The sequence below is a fragment of the Sitodiplosis mosellana genome, unplaced genomic scaffold (genome assembly GCF_009176505.1).
Source record: "Sitodiplosis mosellana isolate CC-2019 unplaced genomic scaffold, AAFC_SMos_1.0 Smas_scaffold_6226, whole genome shotgun sequence".
Classification (NCBI taxonomy): domain Eukaryota; kingdom Metazoa; phylum Arthropoda; class Insecta; order Diptera; family Cecidomyiidae; genus Sitodiplosis; species Sitodiplosis mosellana.
The window spans coordinates 14,923,350-14,946,527 of NW_022601467.1; the positions used below are offsets into that span (position 1 = coordinate 14,923,350).

General features: G+C 36.0%; 2 protein-coding genes across 6 annotated transcripts; one reads left to right on the top strand and one right to left on the bottom strand.

Annotated features, from left to right (window-relative positions):
* The first annotated feature begins 979 nt into the window (after nt 1-979).
* On the top strand, nt 980-6,662 carry LOC129579374 (uncharacterized). 3 transcript variants are annotated; one of them, XM_055469422.1, is made up of 4 exons: nt 980-1,617; nt 1,788-4,136; nt 4,734-5,185; nt 5,443-6,662. In XM_055469422.1, the coding sequence occupies exons 3-4, from the start codon at nt 4,771-4,773 to the stop codon at nt 5,718-5,720; spliced, it is 693 nt and encodes a 230-aa protein (XP_055325397.1). In that variant the 5' UTR covers nt 980-1,617; nt 1,788-4,136; nt 4,734-4,770; the 3' UTR covers nt 5,721-6,662. The 3 variants fall into 3 exon arrangements, with proteins under 3 accessions (XP_055325397.1, XP_055325396.1, XP_055325395.1); XM_055469421.1 differs by lacking the exons at nt 980-1,617; nt 1,788-4,136 and adding an exon at nt 4,223-4,568; XM_055469420.1 differs by lacking the exons at nt 980-1,617; nt 1,788-4,136 and adding an exon at nt 4,223-4,537.
* LOC129579373 (ABC transporter G family member 23) lies at nt 6,439-22,292 on the bottom strand. Of its 3 annotated transcripts, none has more exons than XM_055469416.1 (12): nt 21,643-22,292; nt 11,092-11,230; nt 10,241-10,602; nt 10,078-10,138; nt 9,879-9,972; nt 9,354-9,790; nt 9,020-9,251; nt 8,564-8,928; nt 8,394-8,482; nt 7,926-8,102; nt 7,586-7,755; nt 6,439-7,503 (listed from the first exon to the last, which is right to left on the bottom strand). In XM_055469416.1, the coding sequence occupies exons 2-12, from the start codon at nt 11,199-11,201 to the stop codon at nt 7,375-7,377; spliced, it is 2,226 nt and encodes a 741-aa protein (XP_055325391.1). In that variant the 5' UTR covers nt 11,202-11,230; nt 21,643-22,292; the 3' UTR covers nt 6,439-7,374. The 3 variants fall into 3 exon arrangements, with proteins under 3 accessions (XP_055325391.1, XP_055325393.1, XP_055325394.1); XM_055469418.1 differs by having other exon boundaries at nt 21,639-22,081; XM_055469419.1 differs by lacking the exon at nt 21,643-22,292 and adding an exon at nt 16,889-16,976.
* Nucleotides 22,293-23,178: the final 886 nt, after the last annotated feature.

Consider the following 23,178-nt stretch of genomic DNA (forward strand, 5'->3'; position numbering starts at 1 on the left):
CTTGTTCAACAATTAAAAAAAAGAGAATTGATCGTTTTGGAAGGTATATCTCACACTGTCTCCTCAATAGATTGTTGTTGCCACCAACATAAACATTGCGAATTCAGACTGTGTGTGTGAGTCGAAAGACGAAACGCATTGAGATAGTTCTAAGCTTCTTAGCATTGACTAGCTGTGGAACAATCGAATCAATCAAATCCCATGTGTGGCTTTTATTGCGTACGTATCGCTGAATCAAGAGCATGACCTTTTCGTTTCCTTTATGCCATTCGCATGACTGTGTGTTCGACATGCAATTGTGAATTAAATTCCGGATAATGGTACGGTACTAAATCAGTGAGGTTTTCTTATTCACCAGCCCGAGCACATTGTCTGTGGCACAGCAACAATTTTTAAGATCTCAATTACGAAGAATGGCAGTTTGAATGATAACAAAAGAAATGTTTTCATTTTTGTTTGGACTCTTTTGGTTCTGCTTTCTCGCCTTAGCCTCTATTTCTGCGTGCCTGCGTGCGTGCGTGTGTGCCTGTATGTTTACATTATTTCACTGATATGAAAAGGAAAGAAAATGGCACTATATTTGCTGTGCTGTCAGTAATTCCATGTCAATCGTTTACTATCCTCTCGATATGTGGTGTGTGACTTAATGTTAGCTAATGACAAACGTGTGACATGCGAAAAGACCCCAAGCATAACACAGTGAGAGCCACAGTAATCCCTTCTTTTGCAACGCTTTATCGCATCAATTTGTAGCATTCGGATGACAATGACAATAACCAACACCAGTATTACGGATGTTGCAAGAATTTTGAATGATTCACGTTCTGTACTCAGGAAAATGGCTCTTTGGGGATTTGATTATTCAATAGCTGCTGCAGTTGAAAGTGTATGCATCAAATTTTGATTTATTCAATTGTTTGATGTTCAAACATTTGACTCGCGTAAAAAAAATTGAATTTTATCGATGAAAAAGCATGGGCGTGACATGCAGCCACATGGGTACAGCGCCCGTGTACTTCGTAGTGGAAAAAAAGTGAAGCTTGCTTGTCACCAATATTGATGTTCACGAACATCAAATTGTTTATGCGTTATTTCGCCCACTTTATGCACTGGAAATAAAAAGTTCTTCAATTTCTAGCAAATTTCACATATGAATTCATAAACACATCGAGAAAACACAACTATTTTTTCACATAAAAAGCATAAGCAAGATGATTTTTTCGTTGATGGTTGTTCGATCCTGGATCGTTTGTGATTCATCAACGATTTGCAACACATCCATTTTTGATTTCGATATTCCAACTGAATACGATGTTTTGTATTCATTAAACAATTCCATTTTGATCAGAAAATAATTTTTTATTGAAATGGCTGTGACGAAAAACCACGCGAACGATTGCAAACGATAGCACAAACATTAATGTCTAGGAACATCAAATTCGAATTGACATTATTGTCAAAGCGAATTCATCGGGAAACACTGACTTGAAGTTCGACACAAATGTCAAATTAATTCGCCGATGTGAAGCAACAAAACAAAATAAATAAAAATACAAGCAAACAAACATTTTGTGTTGATCTAATCTGCAAGTTTTATATTTTTCCAGAATAAAAACGGTAATTTTTTTGTATTTTATTGTTTCATTCCAAATAAAATCTCTATTGTGATTTTTAAGTATACATTTATAAAAGATATCTTCAAAAATCAACTTTGAATGTAATATAATTTGTTATTGGCGACAAACAATTAATCGAACGCATTTAATCGAACATAAAATAATTTTCAGCCTGCCGGTTTGCTGATGTTCCCCGAATCGACCGACGAAGTGCCCAGTGCCCACCACCGATGTCGAAGAAGACAAACTAATTTCCGTGATAATTTAAATTTTGCCATTCAACATTCCAATAAGGGCAAACGCAGTGTAATCGAAAAACATTTGGAAGGCATCAAGCATTGGGGCCTAAATCGACATGACAAAATCAATCAACCGTCCCATTGTATTGCGAAATCGACGCCAAAGGAAGAAATTGAATGATAAAATCATTAATCTTCCGTATTTGATGTTCCTAGACATTAATGTTTGTGCTATCGTTTGCAATCGTTCGCGTGGTTTTTCGTCATAGCCATTTTAATAAAAAATTATTTTGTGATCAAAATGGAATTTTTTAATGAATACAAAACATCGTATTCAGTTGGAATATCGAAATCAAAAATGGATGTGTTGCAAATCATTAATGAATCACAAACGATCCAGGATCGAACAACCATCAACGAAAAAATCATCTTGCTTTTGCTTTTTATGTGAAAAAAAGTTGTGTTTTCTCGATGTGTTTATGAATTCATATGTGAAATTTGCTAGAAATTGAAGAACTTTTCATTTCCAGTTCATAAAATGGGCGAAATAACGCATAAACAATTTGATGTTCGTGAACATCAATATTGGTGACAAGCAAGCTTCACTTTTTTTCCACTACGAAGTACACGGGCGCTGCTTGTACGAAATTCCGTTTGTATGAAGCATGTCACGCCGATGTGAAAAAGACATCAATCGATTGATTTATGACAAAATATTGACAATATTAAAAATATTGTACAGTATAACCTGTCAATAACGGAACCTGGGAATAGTGGAAATCGTGTCAATAGTGGAAAAAAAATGTGGCCGTTGAGCTCTCCCATACAAATTGACCTGTTAATAACGGAAAACCGAAACTCCGAATAGTGGAAAAAAATTTCTTGACGAAATTTTTAGTCGTCTTCTATTCATCTCTTTTTCATATGAAACTAATTTTTTCCTTTATCAAAACCACTGATCATCATAAAATTTGTGCAGTACAATTTACATTACATTCATTTCAGTATTATTTTTCACTTTTGTCTGCCAAAATCATTGCTTATTTATTGAAGCAAACAAATTTTTGACGCTTCCAGCAAAAACATATTCACTCGATCAGTGCATTTACATTAAGTTTGGTAATCATTGTTTCGTTTCATGAAATGCAGAATTCATCGCTGACAAATTGATAGTGTAAAAAATGAGTATCATTTACCTTCCCATTTTGAGTCATTGTTTAGACTGCTTGATTATTTTAAAAAGTGATGTTTGTCATTCACTCAGTGAATTTCACCGTTTTTTCACTTTCGTTTTTCCATCATTCATTTAGTAAAAAAAATACTTTTATTTCATTATTTCCTTTTCACGTTCATTATATCACTTGATTTGATAATTGGATACCCATAAAAATGTATGTTTTGTTTCTTTTTACCCTCAATAATGGAAAATCTTGTTTGAATCGACTCAAAAACCTCTGAATAACGGATCCTGTGAATACTGGAATTCTTGTCAATAGTGGAAAAAAAAATTCGCTACGGGATTCTGTTATTGACAGGTTTTACTGTACGAGATTGATTCTGTTTAAATATTAGTCTTTAATGTAGATTTGCGAAAAAGGTCGAAATTTTTCAAATAAGCACTTCATTCAAGCCAGCATAAAAGAAAAATCAAGTGGCGACTCTATCGGTGGCCGCTGACACTCTTCCCAATTGTTCACTCCTAAATATAGACTTCCTCCAACCATTAAAGTTTGACTCAAGCTGCGCACTCAACTTATTTACTGTCAACATTTGACTCATTCGATAATTATATTGTAGTATTTAGCATGCGATTAAATAGAGCGTGAAAATTGTTGAATAAATAATAAGCATAAAAAACGTTTGAATAATTGAGTTTTCCAATCAATTACGCATATAATTTCCAATTGAAATCTAAAAGTAAATAATAGAAATTTAATTGCGCTGTCTCATCCCTATTAGAAAAAAAGAAAGAAGATATCGTGAGATGAAGCGCTACCGCTTGGCAGATCGACGATGACAGAAGCTTCGTTCGAAGCAGAGAGAAGAAAAAAAAACAACAACGGCAAACAATGTGTTTATATTTACCACACAAAACAAAGTGCACTTTGCATTGAGTCGAACAATAAGCGGATAAACGTATATGAGTAATGGCGATCAGAGCGGTGACAACTCCAAACAGCGAATAAATACGTCGTACACTGAGAATCAAGTGAAAATCTATTCCGTTTAATTGTGAGAAATATTGGAAACAAATTCGAATCATAGAAGCGAATTAAATTCGGTGAGTTAACACATTTGTTCGTATTTTGTTGTTGGTTTCGTCGCGTCTCATCGTTTCATTAGTTAATGTGACAAAAATAAACGCATTACGTTTGCGATCGCACACACACACACACCAAATATGTTCAATGAAAATGTCATTTCAAATGGAAATCATAACAAAGTCTTTGTGTTTGCTCATTTTCATTGTTCAATGAACACAAATCACGGCTAATTTTTTTTTTCTTTCGAATTAGAAAATCTGTTGATTTCAAATTTTTCTCGTTATTAAAAATTGTGATTCCAAGTGACATATAACCCCATTTTGAAAAGTGCGGCGAAATAGCGGCAGAATATTTCCTGTACGAAAGTAGTGTACCAGTGAAGCCTCTCAACTGCCGCTATTTTGATTTTCTCACTGCCGTTGGTCATTTTTTCCCCTTCAATTTCTGGAGTAAATTTTCAAATATTCAATTTTAGTCGACTTCCCATTTTTTTTGCGTCGACATTTGTCAAAATTCAAATACTTGTTCCCACGAATATTTACATTTTATTCTAATTATTTTAATTTATGCATAATTTTCGTTGTTGTTGCTATTTTTTTTGTGTCTTTAATCAGCTGGACCGAACGAGTTGTGTGGATATTGCGTAATTTTATGAAAATGAGCATGTCGATCAAAACGAGAAGTTTAGTATTCGCGACATTTTTTGTCAATTGTATTGTTGTTGGTTTGCTGTTAGCCAGTTTGATAACGGAGCATTGGATCGAGGCGGAAGCAAGAATGCCGAATTCGGCGAACGCAACTGGCACCGTGCACTTTGGCCTATTTTCGGGCAAGAAAACATTAGACCGTGGCATTGGATCACGTTCATCAAAAATTGACGTACCAGCCACGCTACGAAGTGAACCAAATTTTATGAGCTACTGGCTTTGGTTGGGCACATTCGTTGGCACCGGGCTGGGTCTATTCTCCAGTGCAATCGGTGGCATTGCTTCGGTCATGAAATCAGCTTCACCACAAAAGAAGCACGGAACTATGTGTCTTCTGTTTTTTAGCAATGGAGCATCAGGTTTGTCGTTTTCACCACTTACAAAATGTTGAACAAACATTTATTTCGTGTCAAAAGTCAATCAAATATTTCATTTTTTCTGCCATTGTTGCGAAATTGAATGACTTTCAACAATTTATTGACAATTAAAATAATTTTCATCGTAAAAAAAAGAAATAATTTGTCCGAGAATATTTGCTGATTTAATCACAAATAATTGACTCGCCATTTCGAAATCTAAATTTAATAAAAAATGTTTTTTTCTGTTCTAATTTAAGCTATATCACAGTTACTGGCATTTTTGTGTTGGATCGGCGAGTTCTATGGCTATTTGAAAACGAACGTGTTGATGGCTGAGGATCGCAAGAAGACATGGCACACCATAAATCTATCCGATTTTGGTCATAGTTTTTATTTCGTGTTGGCCGGTATACTGTTTGTGATAGTGAACATCGTGATTTTAGTTGTAGTGCTGGCCATGGAAAAGAAAGAGCGTCGCCCAGTTCGTCAGGAGCCAGTTGATGAGAAAGCGGCTGGCGCAATTATGCTCTACTAAATTTAAGCATTCGTACAGCTATTTCTTTATGTTTTACTAATTCCGTCCGTGTATATTTGATTTTTTTTTCTTTCTTCATCTGGGGTATTTTCGGGTATTTGATCTGTGTGAATCGATCACAGCAGATTCATTTTTTTTGTCTGCTGATTTACTCAATATTTACGAGTTTATGTAACCGAATGACTGTCAACTCAACAACCAATATATTATTATTACTTTTTCTCTCTCTCTCTGATGTGAATATTAGCTAAGGACTAGTAGCTAATAACATTTTTTTTTGTATTGAAATCTAATCAGTTTCCGAATCAACACACGTGTGTTGAATAAATCAAGTATTGTTTACCATGTAATTAGGTTGTAGGTCGTCGATCGAACAAAAATCGTTTAATACATGAACTATTTGATTTTTGTTTTAGATTTTTAGATAGGGAGTTACTCAATAACACAAATGTACTCAAACGGGCACAAATTGTGATCTGAATTTGTTTGTTTATTTTTTTAAAATTTATCAATTATTATTGTTAAATCGTTTGTGTGACACATCACACACGAAACGACCAATGACTACCAACAAAAACAAAAACAACAGCATAATAAAGCTGCCGAAACAGAGACGAGACGATTTATTACATTTTCATTAACGCGGTCGAAACAAAGAAAAAAAAATGTGGGAAAGAAATAATGCAGTTTGAATCACAATCGAAAACCAACAAAATTATTTGTGTATTTTTTTTTATTTCATTTCTAAAACAAAATACAATATTGCAAATTCTTATGCGTAATAATAATAAATGAATGCCATTTCACTTAAGCTAGGACAATCGTAATTTAAAGAAGAGAAGAAAAAATAAAATGTAAAAATAATTCTCACAATTGATATTTGTTTTGTGTTCGAGAAAAAAGAAATAATACTAATTAATAAACAAACAAAAAACAACAAAACAACAGTGTGTATCGCAAACTATATTGACATTTCTAGATGATGCATCTACGGGATTCGATCTTTTGCTTTTAGCTCTGAGATACTTCGTTCCCTATTCTCTTATTCGATCTGGTTTTTTTTTCTTCTGTTTTTCTACTGTGACCTACATTATTCACACGCTTATCTCAGTTTAATATTGCTACTTATTAGCTCCAAATATTTAAAATTGTATTCAATGCAAAATGGAACAAATGGTTTGTATTTTCTTCTCGGTGTAAAATTTCAATTGAAAATTTATTAACAAAACAAAAGAAGAAAATGTTGTTTGATATTTATGGTAGAAAATATCGTAAATTCGGTCGATTTCAAACCTTTTGTCACAAAAGAAAATTGACGCATTTGATTTTCATCTCTTTTCATTGTGTGGATCAAAAGAAAAATTCTGTGTTACACCTGAACAAAAGAAAATATGCTAAATTGTTTTTTTTTCTGTTGATGAGATGTGTGATTGGATTGATGCTAAAATGATATCCATTCGTTCAAATTCTATGTTCTCGTGCACAAAACACACAGTAACAAAGTAAGTACCAAACAACTCTAAAGCTATGAAAAATTTAGAACTAAATGCATTTGTTCTTGTGTCGTCGTCGTCGTCGTCGTCGTCGTCGTCGTCGTCGTTCGTCTCGTCTTAATTTAGTTAATATACAGATGATTAAATTAAAACTAAAAATTTTACTTCTTTCGCCGTAAACCGGCCAAACACAAGAAGAAGAATCCCGCAATCCACAAGAATATAACAATGAAGCCACTGTAAACATTTGGATTTGTAATTGGCATACCTTTGGAAAGAATATTTCGCACCTGTGAATAGAACAGAAAGAGAAACAAGATATTTAGTGAAACGATATTGATTTTTTTTTATGCATGATTGGTTGTACCGTACCGAAATGGTTGGAATGGTGAAGGGCAATAGTAGGGCAAAGTCTCGTAAAAGTTGTGGCATTCCTTCGAGTGGCCACAGCAAACCGCACAGCACAATCATCGGATAAAATGCGCCGGTCGATACAAAGTTGGCCATTGTATGTGACTCACAGAAGATTGAAATCAACATACCTGAAAATTTCCAAGAAATGAACACATGTATGGTTTAACCACATAATTGAACATTATCGTGCCACTCAATCGATGGCATTGGCATATTAGCCATAGAACGGAAATTGCATTTAAAGTAGTTGCGTGGATGGAAATTTGTTGTGAACACTGGCGTCGAATGAATAACCTACCGAATAACATTCCAGCGAAACCAGTCAAAGATAACAGGAGAATTACGGTGAGATTGTCACCATTGTTTTCGGTACCGAAGACCACACCGATGAAGAATATCACTTCAGTGCATTGCAGAAAGACGATAACCGACTGCGTCACAATATGCGCCAGCAATAGTTCTGTCGTTGAAATTCCTGTTGAAAATAGATAAAACATAAGTATCTCTCGCTTTCTTTCGTCTACAAATGACAAATGCTTTAATGGACAAGAATGTAATTAAATTTTCACTCAAGCTAAAGCGATAGATGCACAATGCCTATAAAACTTTGGAATAAAAAAAAATTGTATGTCATGATATTTGAGAGACAGAAGAATGAGAGAGAGAGAGAGAGAGAGAGAGAGAGAGAGAGAGAGAGAGAGAGAGAGAGAGAGAGAGAGAGAGAGAGAAAGCAATACATCGAATCGAAACGTCATGATTGTCTTACCAGCGACGAGTGTGCGCTCCCAAACACCTTCCATGCGATCTGTGATGAATACGGCGGCGGTGACCAGAGTTGCCAAAAAGAATACCATTCTGAAGGTGGAATTGACGTCATTACAAAATCCATGTTATGTTGAAATTCCATGGAAAATAAACAAATTCCAAAACACTTACGTCATTATGACACCGGGTGCAGCATATTCTTGAAAATCGGCGTCAAACGATGAGTAAACGGGTTTTTTGAAATTGATCGGAATTGTGGCGAGCGCTCTGGGCAGTTCACAGTCGATCATCAGCTTTTGAGCAAATTCACCGTATGTCTCACGCAATTTACGCTCCAAAAAGAAGGCAACCTGTTGATTTGACATATCCAAACGCACTTGAATCTCACGACTCTCAAACGATCCGTTGCGAGCATCTCGATTGTTGTCCAAAATATCCTTGATTGATTCAGTGAAATTCGACGCAAAATGTACAAATCCAATGATATTCGCTTTTTTTGCCTCCGCATACGCTTCCTCTTTCGAATTAAAATGGACCTAAATATACGTGAAATATGAGAGAGACTCGTTAAATAAATTAAGCCAATTAACGTATGTGTGATTGATTAATTGATTGATGTTTAAGCACCTGTATGGCATATTCGGGCGGTATATCTCTCAGATATCGGCAAGACACTTTCGTTAAATTGCATTCATAATCGTATACTTGGGCGGTGACAAGCGAATTGTTATAACAATCCTGCCAATTGGGCACTTCTTCATTGACTATTCCTAATTTTAAACTCTTTGGATTATCACCTATGGCTAAATAAAAGCAAGTGCACTGCAGAATCGGGAACAAAAAGATAAACAGAACTCCGCTGCGATTATGTAGTTAAAAGAATTGAAAAAAAAACATGTTAGTCGGTCATACTCATTCAAAATCAAAAAAATCTAAAGGTTTTTTTTTTATCCACACTTACGACGGTTGACGTATTAACTGTAGCAGATTTTTGGTAAGCAATGCTTTCATCCGAATCTGTGATGTGAACGTTAATTTTCCGATCAATGTGTCGGGTCTTTGTTCGTGAAACGATAAATTTCGCTTAAGTTTCCCCTTTTTGGGCAGATCTGTTTGTGTTTCGCTGTCATGTTTGACCGTTGAACTTGCGTTTGCTTCCTTGGTTTTTGCATCTGGTTTCGATTCACTTTGATTCTGATGGCTGCCCTGTTGATTTGATACACTTTGCAGGAATTTTTGACCAGCAGCCCTGCCCATCGTTGTGTCAGCCTCTTCAGAGGTTCCATGTTTTTGGCAAAGTACTAAAAATGCATCCTCCAAATTGTCACAATTGAATCGTTGCATAATATTTGTCGGTGTGTCTTCGGCTAATAAAATGCCATTGCGCATCATTCCAATCTGGGAACGAGGGAGAGAGAGGGAGAGTGATTCATTAATTTGCTTCAGGGTACAAATTGGACAGCACAATCTATTTACAAACACTCACTGTATTTGCTTGACGCGCTTCGTCTATGTAATGTGTGGTTATGATTACGGCTAATTTACTCGTTCGTGTGGTTTCAACCAAAAAATTCCAAATTCTACGATAACCGAAAATGGAAACATTTTCCGAAAGATTAGTGAATGACGTTAGTAATTGTGGTTGGTGTTTATTTTTTTCGTTCTTTCCAAGAAATCATACTCACTTTTCCCTGAGTAATGGATCCAAGCCAACTGTTGGCTCGTCCAATATGACCAATTCCGGTTCTGAAAAACAAGAACACCACGAAACGTTCATTATACCAAACAAAAATGGTAAAACTATTTGTTTTTTCCATCTGTTCATTCATATTTTCAGCTGTAATTTACCGTGAACTAATGCACACGCAAATGAAACCCGCCTCTTTTGACCTCCGCTTAAGTTTTCAACTAGACGACTACTGTCGGGCAGTTCAAGCAGGTCCTTCAGAATTTTAAATCGTTCTCGAATGCGATCGTCGTGCATGCCATATATGCGTCCAAAATAGTAGATCGTCTCTTTGATCGATAGCTCGTTAACGAGTGCAATATCTTGTGGCATGTATCCGATGCGTGGTCCCAATGTGCTGGCCGAATGTGTATTCAGGCAGGTTCCCAACACCGAAATTTGACCTTCTTGTAACTTTTTCTGACCAACAATACACGATAACAGTGTAGTCTTTCCACATCCTGATGCACCCAAAAGCCCATAGCTTTGTAAATTTAAAGAATGAGAAGAAAAAAAAACGAAAATCACGTTATTTTGGACAACAACAAAATGATACGAAAATAAAATTGCGCAATAAACGTATATAATTAAACTGGTTAAAAATAGCACGAAAAACGGGAAATACATAATCGAGAAAACGTGCATAACTCGAGCAAAAAGCTATTCAAAGGCGAACAACTGTGCGTACACTATGAGGAAATAATTGGGTGCAATGAAAACAAAAACACTATTATTAACAATAAAATCACATATCTTCAAAGAAAAATCTCAAACGTTCAATAATTGTGACACTGTGTGTCGTAGAAGTTTCTACCGAAAGAAAAACTCACAATAACATCGACAACTTGCATTTGTTATTGTTTCGTTTTTTTTTTTTCATTTTACAAAATGAACAATCAATAATTTCGATAATGACAACGACGTTGGAATTTACAAGAGTGAGAAAAAAATACTTGTTCTCAATAATACTCACATCGATCCGATCGGAACGTTCATATCCAGATAGTTGAGGATGATCTTTTTGTTCGGGTCATTCGGGCTTCCATAATACTTGTAGCCACCCCTAACTTCAACAGCAGCCATGATAAACTAGTACGTGTCACTTCGGTTGCCTACGGATTTATGGAAAATGAATTGAAATCTTGTACTGTTTTTATTTTTTGACGGTATAAATATTTATATTGATAAATTTATCAATCTGCACAACACATTAAATTGTTCCTTGTTTGGCAGAGTAGAAAAGAAAAATGTGTCTCTTTCGGCCGTTAGTGGTTTTTGATGTAAATTCTTGTATTGTTTGATATGGACACGCGAACAGTGCGCTGTGTGTGCGATCAATTTTATATTTCAGGCACGTTTTTGTAGCTCATGGAACAAACAACAACAGCAGAAGCAGTAGTAGCAGCAATAACAACAGCGGCAGCGGTCAGAATGAATCTCAATAAAATTCATTTTTATTGCCAACTTTTTTTCTATTCCAATAATAATTGTATAATCCCTCTAAGGTTAATGCAAAGCGAATCACCGATCGACCAAAACAGAGAGAGAAAGAGAAACCCCACAATTATTTTCATTACATACATGCGACAGTTTGTTTATTGTAACTTCAATAGATCGATTTGGTATTTAGTTTGTTCTATCTTCTTTTTCATATATATATATATATATGATGATCGCGATCAAACAATCAAGATAAATTGTGCTCACTCAACTGTGAGTGGTTTTAATTAACATTTTTTTTTCTTTTACCTTAGATTTCAATTTATCATTTGGATGGGTTTTTATCTAGGCATTTATTAGATAGCAAACGACTTTTTCTACACACATTTTTTTTCGTAATTTATGCGTATTATTATTATCAACGTCATTTGAACGAGAGACGATGTGCGGATACTAAAGTCGAGAAAGAGATGTGATCGATTGGACAATACGATTGAATTGAATCACAAACGTGTGTTCAACTCATATACAATTTCCGCACGCGCATCGAGAACAATCTTTTAACATTTATCAAATTATTTCGTTCGAAATGCATTACAAATCGCAAAACGGTAGACTTTTACTGCACTATTCTGTGCGTTACCAGAAAGAAAAAAAAAGTATTATATAAACAGAAGCATTGTGTTTGCCGTATAGAGTGGTGCTGGTGAGTCAGAGCGTCTAACGGTAAAATGAATCAATGGAAAAAACAGAGAAACTCATTCGAAATGCACAAATCAAACATTTGAGGTTGGAACGTTGATTTGTTGTTGCATTTATTCTTCAATGCACATATCGTCCGATAAATCAACAAGAATTACAAGAAAAAATAAACTTTTAATAATGAGCACATCGTTGTAAAGTAATCAATTGCGATTTGGCTGTGCGAATTCTACGTTCAACGAAAGAAAAAACAAATTTTATTCAAACATTCATCAGGCAATGAAAAATACGTAGCGGCTATCATGCATACCAATAAGCAACATAAATTATTATTGGGTGCAAAAAAATCGACGCATCAAAGACGGAATACAAAAGTAGCGCGTATATGTACGCGCAAAATACAATTTTTGCTTGTGTGTTGATTTGTTTTTTTTTCTTCATCGAAACTTATAAATCAACCTTGAATTTTTTTTGTAATGTATTCATTTTGGACGATGGGTCTTTGTTTTCTAACACTTGATGGACGCTTTAATTGATGGACGAATGAGACACATACACACGAAAGAGAAGAAGAAGAAGAAGGAGAAAAAAAGCGTGTGGCCCGGCAACCTCACACTTCAATACCGTACATCCAAAATATAATCATTGTGTGTAATGATCGATTGTGTTTTGTTTTTGGCATTTAATTCTTTAAAATTGTAACCATCGCTTTGTTCGAAGTACTTTACAAAACATACGTTAATTGCTCATCAATTGAAATCAAAATGTTGTGGCACAATCTTTGTCTTTCGTTCGAATAATTTGCGCAAGTTTCGTTTTATTGTGCTAATGATGTCTTCTTCATCGATCATGTATGCGCGTGGTCATCGTCTTTGTTTTTTTTCGGCTATGCTAAATCGATCCCGGTTGATATATTTTACATAATAATATTTGCGATGTGATAAAGAAACACACGCATTTCACATTGAAACGTGCGTATATGAATGCAATATAAGGGAAAAACCGGATAAAATTAAATGAACTTGTTTAATGAGCGTTAGAAACTGAAATAAAAATACTGTAAAAATAAACACACACACACACCGCAAAAGTGAAGGTTATGGAATATTGAATTGGGTTAACCATTGAAGCGAATCATTGCACTCAAAGACATATTGTTTACATAGGTATTTTTCCTGTATAATTGGAATGGCAAACAGAAGAGAGAAAGAGACAGAGATGGAGGGAGGTAGAGAGCGCGCGCGCGAAAAACGCCAAACCACAACAAGAACGGAAAAGATCTTAGGCCAGTCATCTTCGTGCGCGAGTGCGTGATTACATCGCGTCAAACAAGTTTTTTCCACACAGAATTCGAACACTCTCAATATCGATGAAGAAAAAAAAATATTCCACAACATCAGATCACTGTCGCTTTCGATTGTTTGATTTCTATTTGTGGGTAACCGATTGCTACATATTTTATTCATGCGTTTTTTTTTCGTAGGAAATGCCTTAATAATACCGTTATGTTAGATAAAACGCGAAACAATGATTGCCTCTCTCGCGGGATCATTATCATCATAATCATCAATTTATAAATAATTTTGTTGGGCGGCTATTGCAACATGTCACTTTCAACCCAAAAAAACTCAAATGCAGTAAGAGCGACCAACGAAATGAAAATAAGACGACAAACAATAAAAAAACATAACAAATGTCCAAATCGAATCAACAAATGCCCGCGCACGCTAACACTTGCGTAGATTATATCGAAAATCTTAACGGTCCCACGTTGAATTTTCGAGTTTGAGTTAGTTGATGAGCGCACAATGACCAGAGAAGAGAGAGAGAGAGAGAGAGAGAGAGAGAAATAGCATGATTATATTTTCTCGTCAATAATACCAGTGGATGGTGACATACAAACACACTGAAAATTGAATCATACGCACGATCCCAATGTATACGTATATACAAAAGCCCAATCACGATTTATTTTATAGTTTAGTATTGCTATTTATCTTGTTGCCGAATTGGATCGCATAAGACAAAATGAAAAGACGAAAATGGTAAATTTGATGTTGACCGCATTAAAGATCTCGCTTGCGTTGTGCTCTCAATCATCCGATCTCGTTTACGCATTATCCATTTCTCTTTCGCTCTCTTTCTATCTCTCTCGCTCACTCTCTACCTCTTCCTATCTCTTTCTCTCACTTGTGCAAGTCTTGGTCCCAACAATAATAACAATAAGAAGAGAAAAAAAAGCTGATTTTCTTCAGTTATCAGTTCGACATTCAGCGTACAATGGCAACTCATGCACTCGAATGTCGACAGACATGGATTTTTATTAATTCAAGACCATGTTAAATAATAAATGGTGTAAAATGGTGTGTTGTTGATTATGTCATAGACATCTTTTTCGTCTTACGTTCGTCGACATAACATTTATATTTTTCTGAATGATTTTGTGCACTCTCTCTTTCACTCGGCATTTCGATGGAAGGTGAAACGTGAAAAAGATGCTTGGACATCGTCACACACACAGCACGCACTGTATGGTGCTGTTACTGATATCTTGGCGTTGTTGTTGTTGTTGTTGCTGCGGTTGCTGCTGCTGCTGCTGCCGCTGGTGCAACACATATCGATCGTAATGGTAAACAGTGCGAGAATGCTCGCCATTTACTCAAAAGATAAACAAGAAGCATAGCAGCACCAGCAGCAATCGCGCATACATACACGACAAAAAAACCAACAACAACGAACGCCAAAGTTTGTCTTTGTTATTGCTGTGGCAAACATGATGAAAAAAGCACTTCATGACGAGCGCAGGTAATGCGCGCACAGCAATCATAAGTTCGTTAGATATCGTTGAGTAAATAACAAAGAAATCCAAAAATATCAATTTACATAATAGTCATTCGGGGCTATCAGTGTATCGCATGAATCCCAGTGAGATCGAGAGTGAGTGAGAGAGAGAGAGACACGATTAAGCGCTCAGGTGTACTTTGTGTTCGTTTTTTTCTCTTGGTTATTGACCAATAACGCTTTTGCGATCTGGTAAATGTCATTACGAAGAACACGAAGCGCTTTTGCACAGTTGCCAGTCGAGCGCATGATAATCAAATTTCACTACTGATTTTAATGATTTCACTGAGCAACAACAATGCATATGCTCTTTTAATATGAAAGAAAAAAAGCACATTCGCTTTTTGTTCGTTGTCGTCGTCGCTGTCGCTGTCGCTGCTGCTGCTGTATTTGTTGCTATCAAAATCTTGTATCTAAGAACAATAAAATGGTTGGATAATTTTTTCCTGCCGCGTAGAACATGTGCCGCGTTGTGCATATTGAATAATTACAGCTCAATTGCACACGAAATGCTAACGGGAACCATGTATGCGACTATGCGTGTGTTTGCATTATATTTTTTTCGTTTTTTTCTTTATTTTTTGTACGTGGCCGAAACAGTTTTGGCATCGACATTTTAACTGTTGTAATTTATCGTAACTGACAATTAGCCATATTGCGAAAATATCAACCGAAAACAAACGAATGAATGAATTAAAAAAAAAGTTGAATTCAACTCAAGCCAATGCGAAAAAATGCACACAAGCCGCCACAGCAGCAGCAGCAACAGCAACAGCAGAAAAACACATCAGCATCACACACACTTGATTTGATTTGTTAATTTGTACGCGCTGAAAACCTTGAAACACATACTCCATCTTTTTCGGTTCGAACAATTTTTGCGATCATTACTCTTTTCAATACAAAACACGCTAACAAAAAACCAAAATTGACCGTACGGTACAGTACAGTATGGGGGGCAGAAATACATATATGTAGACACTAAATATGATATTCATGGCGGTAAGAAGACTAGACACATCACACCACACAGCCACTCCGCACATATAGCCCCGGCCAATTAATGGAAACAATCACATTTGCGCGAGAGTGAGAAGGATCTTTTCTTTATGTGCCATGGACACTCTTTTTGTTTTTTATTTCACGGTGACCGGTTATGATTATCTTTTTCACTTCAATTGTTTTCAACTCTATCTCTAATACACAACAACAATCAAATCGTAATTTTTCTTCTTGATTTTCAAAGAAAACCACACTCAATGTTTATGTCGAGCTAAACGAGGAAATTTTTGTTTTATTTTTTTCGGAATATTTTCGAATGCAAAACAATAGCAGTTTAATGAGTGGTTTTTTTATTTTATGGGCCGAAAATAAGAAAATGAAGACAACAACAACAACAACAACAATCAAATTAACTGGATTCATTGAATTCACTTTAATTACTCTGGGTCTATAAAATTAAATAAAAATTATATTATGAACGCCGTTTCGCTATTATTATTTGCTATTGTTCTGGCTTGACACGCCGTCAAGTGAAAATTGACGGAAATAAGTGGATTTTCTCTTCAATTTCCAGGTTTTTCATCGCTTTTGCGCCAGTTTCTTCACTTTTATTTCAAATTTTAACGGAATAATTGAATATGCAACACAAGATTTTTTTTAAATGAAAATAATAGAGAAACACCATAAGTAGATCGATTTGATGAAATTGAAACAAAAAACCAATTCAATGATATTTCTACAATAAAAATCGGCTACGGTGATCGATGAATAATTTGTTCGTTTACCTAAATGAAAAAAAAAATCCGATGTTGACAAACGGCACAAACCGAAAAATTTGCAAAAATGGCCCGGGCCGAGGAGAATGAGCCGCGATGTAATTATCGCGCTGTGAATGATCGTGACAGAGTGTTTCGGGAACTAAAAATCGAAATTGTGTTTACCGTTTTATTATTATCGTATTTTTTTTCTCTGGCGTTTTTCTTCTCTGTTTTCGGTGTAAAGTTAATTTCCTCCTCTATTTTTTTTTCTTTCGGCCGCCGCCGCCGCCGCTCGTTTTTGTCATGACTGATTGAGAAATAGTTTCAGTATGTTTGGTGTTCGGTTATTGACGACGATACGATCGAATGGGCGATATAAATGACCGAAACGAATGTAACCTTCAGAGCTAAACTTCGATCAGAGAGTCAGCGCGAGTGTCAACGAATCTTTGGGACAAACCGGCTTTCTTTCGATTACGCAAAGATGGCATATGAAAAACATGATCAATCCGACAAATCAATACCATGGCCTGTTGTGTGTGTTGCGGCTGTTCATGTTCACAGCGCAGTTTTTCTTTCATCTCTCTTGAGATTGAATACTTCTTGGTTGTGGCTGAACAATGCTCTAGGAAAACAATGTGCTGACTGATGACGACGTCATCGACGATGCCGGACAAGAACGCGCACGCACAATTCGACGATGGTTTCCGAGGTCTTTTCGTTTTGTTCTTGATTTGCGCAAATTGGCAAAATCAAGTATACAGCGAGTACCTCACTGAAAACCACTTGAATGAAACGGCCTTTTTTCGACTCTAGCATTAAACATTCGAAGCTATAGTGTCTTTCGATCAAGTTGATGCGCGTCAATAGTAAGAGATTGCACAGAGCATATATACACATTTATCGAGAAGTGATCAAGAGAAGTCAAAGCAAAAAAAAAAAATGGAAAAGAACAGCGTTCGCTGTACAAATAAGCGCAAATTTACTTGGCCAAAACCAAAGTAGTTGTGTTTTAAGTTTCCAGGTCGAGCTGACTTGATTTTTCTGAATTCCAAAACATATATATATATATATCTGTATAAATTGTGCGTCATTTGCCCACATGAGCTGAGGTATAGAACAAACGTCATTTGCAATTTTATCAAGGATAACTACCAAATCGTTAATCGCTGTGCACTGCAGCAACAGGCAGTCTTTAGGTAAAAATTCCAATTGCACTGCATTATAAAAAAAAATTATAAACTGTATCGCTATATATAAATGCATTGAAATTGTATAGCGTTGAAATACTGGTTTTTTTTTCTCTTCTTTTCAATACATTGTAAGATTGTACTGTTAATGTCTTGTCCGTTTTTTTCCTACTGCGCGCTCTTCTATTGACACAACACTTCAATCACATGTGATTAAATGTTTTGTTATATGCTTAAAACTTTTCTGAACCCATTGAAATCGCTTTAATTTTATACAATCTATAATTTTTTTCTTTCTAGACCCACAAAGTTGATTCCCGTCGTCGTCTTTGACGTCGTTGTCTTCGTCGTTGTGACGAGATAGTCTAAGTGTGGCTTTTTTTTCTGCTCTCACTCTTCTAAGTATAGATGTAATTTAGCTGAAACGTGTGTAATTGCAGTCCGAATGGCTAATTGAGTGTTCAAAACCGGAGTTTTGCATGGTAGATGAATTGAATGGTATTAAGGTGCAATGTGCACATTTACGGTGGTTGGACAGTGAGAAATGAGAAACTATATCGTTCATCGAGAGGGAGAGGGAGCGACCAAAAAAATAGACCGTTCAGAGGTATTGAAATGTGATTTCGATGGAATTTATTCGCTTCTATTGTATGGCTGTGCCACAAAACCGTCACTTATATAACTGCATCCAGACATCATAATAGATGAGAATATTTGCAAAAAAATTTATGTTACCATTTCACAAAAAAAGAAAGAAATATCGGACGAGAGAGAGAGAGAGAGAGAGAGAGAGAGAGAGAGAGAGAGAGAGAGAGAGGGGAGAGAGAGAGAGAGAGAAAAGCTCAATGGAATTAATACACGAAAAAAGGTGGCAAAAGAGTGTTTATGCACTTGCGAAATGGACCGACCATTTCATAACTTGACTTAATCATTGGGGATTATGTGTGATTTTCTGCAATCGATATGCGCTCTAGTGATCGTTGATCTGCGCGCGCACATACGCGGCCTCTAAACACAATCATAGCGCTTACTCATTCGTTCGCTCACTCACTCGTTGCTGTTGTTACTGTGAAACAAGTCCATTCACAAAGATAGAGAGAGAGAGAGAGAGAGAGAGAGAGAGAGAGAGAGAGAGAGACCCGATGCCATAGTGGATTGTTGTTGCTGTTTACTATTTACTATCTATTTCCATGTTCATTTTCGTTTGATTCTATTGTGTTTCAATTTTTGTTTTGTTTACTGCGGTACCAGGGAGAATTTTCAATTTCAAAATCAAGGTGTTACTTGCGTATACTTTGGCTAAGCACATAACAAAGCTTGCAATAGACACTAAACGCAATGAATAAGATAAAAGCAACAGAAGATCGAAGAAGAAGCTGAAGATGAAGATGATGAAGAAAAAAAAATCGAAATGAGGTAAACGAATTTATCTTTGGTCAATGATTTGATGGTGCCAAAACGATTGAATAATAGACACAACAATAACTGTTAATGCGAGAAGACGAAAACGACGAACCATTGGCCATTAGCAGTGAGATACACAAAGCATCGCAACGCGTGAATGAATGAGTCGATTTAATACGCGCAGCATAAATACGAGAGATATCGATAGTTGGGCATGTGAATTGTGTGTATCTGTTGTGATCTCTGCTGCATTGTTGTTGGTTGGATTTGAATTTTGAGCAGAGATTGAGCGATCTGACAAGCGAGGGAACAGGCGAGAGAAAGAGAGAGAGAGAGAGAGAGAGAGAGAGAGAGAATCATCTCATCGGCATTGTTGCAGTATGCCGACATAAAACAAATAAACCATCGTAATGGTATGCTTTGCAATAAAAATGTCCAGTCGCATTTATGTATTTGTGTCTAAAAAAAATTATTGGTTTTTGTGTGCGTCTTGTGCTTTTTTCGATTGGATTACATAAAAAAAAGCTAACAGAACGACGTAACAATCCATTTAATTTTTTTTAATAAACATTATACAATATGATTATGCTGTGTGTATGAAAATTACACCACTTCGGAAGAGAGAAAGAGAGATATATGTGCGTGTGGTACACACAACCTAATATGCACATAAAGACACAATCGATAACAAGAGCCGCGCCGATTTGCAAAGCGGCACAATTAATGTCGATTGCCGAGCATGTGTTCGCTTGGGCTTGTATGTGTGTGTGCAATGTTTTTATTTTCGTGCGAAAAAAAAGGGCGACAAAGCGACAAGTGTGCCAGATTCCACGCCGAGAGGAGGAAAGAAAGGAGTTTGGCGACGATGCGATTAGTTCTCACTTGATGCAAGTTAATTGCACCTTTCAAAGGAATGTCAACTATGTGCAATCGCATCGAACAGATGATGCTATTTCAATTTGGCCGCACCAACAATACACCGCACCGATAACTGCATTTGGTGGTGAATGCAACCTAATCATGGTTTGTTGTGAATGAAAACGAAAACATGGAAGTATTCTATCGAATTGTAGGTAACGGGGACACACAAAAAAGTGATCACACTAAATTATGCAAATCTCAATCGATCGTCAACACACTTTTTTCTTCGTCTCTTTTCGGTTCATTGTTTTGTTGCGCTAAATTTGGGTATGGTTTTTTTTGCCTTCTTCTGTCTGTTTTTGATTCGGTTACGAGTGCCGATCGTTATCTTTTAATGTCAACAGTTGGTTCCATTTAATCGAAAGCAATAACTCAATTCGAATTCGGTGACACAGAAAACGCCATCCCTCTTGAAATCACCATCCAACTTCAACCGTTCAACTCCATCCAACTTCAATTGAACCGTTTTTTTTTCTTTACATAAAGAAAAGAAGAAGAAAAAAAAATTATTATATGAATTGTGCTCAATTGACTTTTGCACATTCGACTTGTATTTCATTCATCTGTCGATCGATCGGTGGCGACATTCGATTTTCAAACTGCAAATGGAGATAATCATGTTAGATCAGTTCGCTTGACACACAAGAATTTCAACGTGAAATCCGCATAAATGTCTCTCTTTTCAAACTCTAAACTGATGACGCATCATGTAATATGGGCATTAAGTGATGGTGATCGCTAAAATCGATTTAATGTTGAGCACACACCAATTATTATACAACAATTCATTACAAATTGTGTGATTATATGTCTATATGATTATGATTTTTTGCATGTATGTTCGCGCCTTTTTACTCTTTTCTTTCTTTTCTTCGTTTGCGCCGATTTGTCTTTGCAATCGCATGTTTGTTTTGCATATGTGTGCAAAGCGATTTAAATTTAATTGTCGTTTTCGTTAATAAATGCAATTCGTTCGTTATATTTCTCCGGGAAAGAGAGAAAGACATCAAAATTGATAGAACTATGTCAGTCATTAGCACTTTATCTCAATTGTGTTGTGGGCAAAAAAAAAACCAAAATAATTTTTTATTTTCTTAAACGTCACTTAACCCGCACCCCGATAATAATAATTTCGAATAACTGGCCAAATGAAACAAATGATCTCTTCCGAACAAACGCCATTTTTTCAACGAACATTTTGTTTGTTGACAAAAAAAAAATTTTTGTGTTTTTGTTTTATGACACAGATTAGATTCACTTACGTACTTTTAAATCTAAAATATTCTTTGCGAGTGTTGAAATTTTATTTTCTAAACTGAATCAGAAGCACACTTCGGGTGGTTTGTTTTTCTCTTCAAATTTGGTTTTTCAGGAAAGACGATGGTTATTGTGCGCTTTGATTTGGATCAAACCAAATCAGCAGCATTGGAAATTTCTTCTCGCGCTTTTCCTTCGTTTGTTCGTTTAATTTTCCTTATTTTGTTGTTACTTAAATTTTTTTTCCTCTCTTCGGTTTCAAATCACATACGCACTGATTGGATCGAATCGATCGATGTTATGTATTTAGTTCAACAAATCGAATTTTTTTTTTTTGAAAAAGAAAAAAAAACACACAAACATAAAATATGTATTAATTTAAATTTATGAGCGAGAATGCGAATGGAATCGCACGTCTACACTCGTCACTGTCAAAAGCTATACTGAAATTGAAAGTAATAATTTTTCGTGTTGTTCAAAGCAATTCGGTTACATTAAATAAAATATATGTACGGAAAGCACGGGCGACGGAGACTGAGTGAGAGAGATAGAGAAACACGGAGAAGGAACTGTGTGTGTGCCATCAGCCAACAGCAAGAGCAACAGGCAGCAGTAACAGCTACACGCGGGCAGCACAGTTCGAAGCGTTTGCGCTTATGTTTTTGCTTGCTGAGCGCGTATCGCTTGAGTTAAATGTGCAATTAAACCTAGGGGCTAACCACAGTTTTAAAAATAACCAATAATGACCGACTTTAACATTTTTTGATCATTTAAACAAATAAATTCCGATATGATCACATTTTGGTCGATTTTGCCCGATTTTTGCAGTAATTTTTTCGCTTTAACGAATGCATACTGTTCTAGAAGCGGGTTTTGGTGCATCCTCAGGATCGTTCAGAACTGCTCCCGATTCTGGAAGTGGGTTTTGGTGGATCTTCAGGATGGACCAGACTGGGTTTGACAATGCCCTGGTCCATCCTGAGGATCCACTTCCAGAACCGGGAGCAGTACTAAACGATCCTGAGGATCCACCAAAACCCACTTCCAGCATTTTTGAATCGGTAATGACGTCAGCACATTGAACTTTTATTGTCGATATTAAACGATAAAATTCAATATATACAGATTTTTTCAATTTTTCACGGATGTCATTAAAATTGGGCGATAAAAACAGATTTTGTCAATAAAAAATCCGTGGTTAGCTCCTAGAATTAAACAACACAGAATTAAACAACACAGTCAGCCACTATGCTCAGTCAAGCTCTCACGGTATGTAATGGTGATCGAAGCTTCGATCGCATAGCCAAATCAAAATATGAAACACAACAACAGCTGCAGCAGCAGCAGCAACAACAACAACAATGAAAAAACTGCCACATAAAAAATGAACTGTTGCGGTGCTTGACTGAGGTAATTTTTGCTCATATTTTTGTTGTTCTTTCTCTTGTCCAAATGATGGACAGAAAAAAAAGCAGTCCGTTCGATAATTTGATAGTAAACACAAGGCTGGCGATGAAACGTGAAACTTAAAGCAAAAGATAGAAA

What these genes read in the sequence shown, in the direction of transcription:
- LOC129579374 (XM_055469422.1), top strand. Translation starts at nt 4,771, where the DNA reads ATGAAAATGAGCATGTCGATCAAAACGAGAAGTTTAGTATTCGCGACA. An exon ending in TTTTAGCAATGGAGCATCAG is followed by an intron (nt 5,186 to 5,442) that starts GTTTGTCGTTTT and finishes TTCTAATTTAAG; the next exon opens with CTATATCACAGTTACTGGCA.
- LOC129579373 (XM_055469416.1), bottom strand. Translation starts at nt 11,201, where the DNA reads ATGGCTGCTGTTGAAGTTAGGGGTGGCTACAAGTATTATGGAAGCCCG. An exon ending in GATCCATTACTCAGGGAAAA is followed by an intron (nt 9,973 to 10,077) that starts GTGAGTATGATT and finishes CGGTTATCGTAG; the next exon opens with AATTTGGAATTTTTTGGTTG. An exon ending in TTTCGCTGGAATGTTATTCG is followed by an intron (nt 7,756 to 7,925) that starts GTAGGTTATTCA and finishes GGAAATTTTCAG; the next exon opens with GTATGTTGATTTCAATCTTC.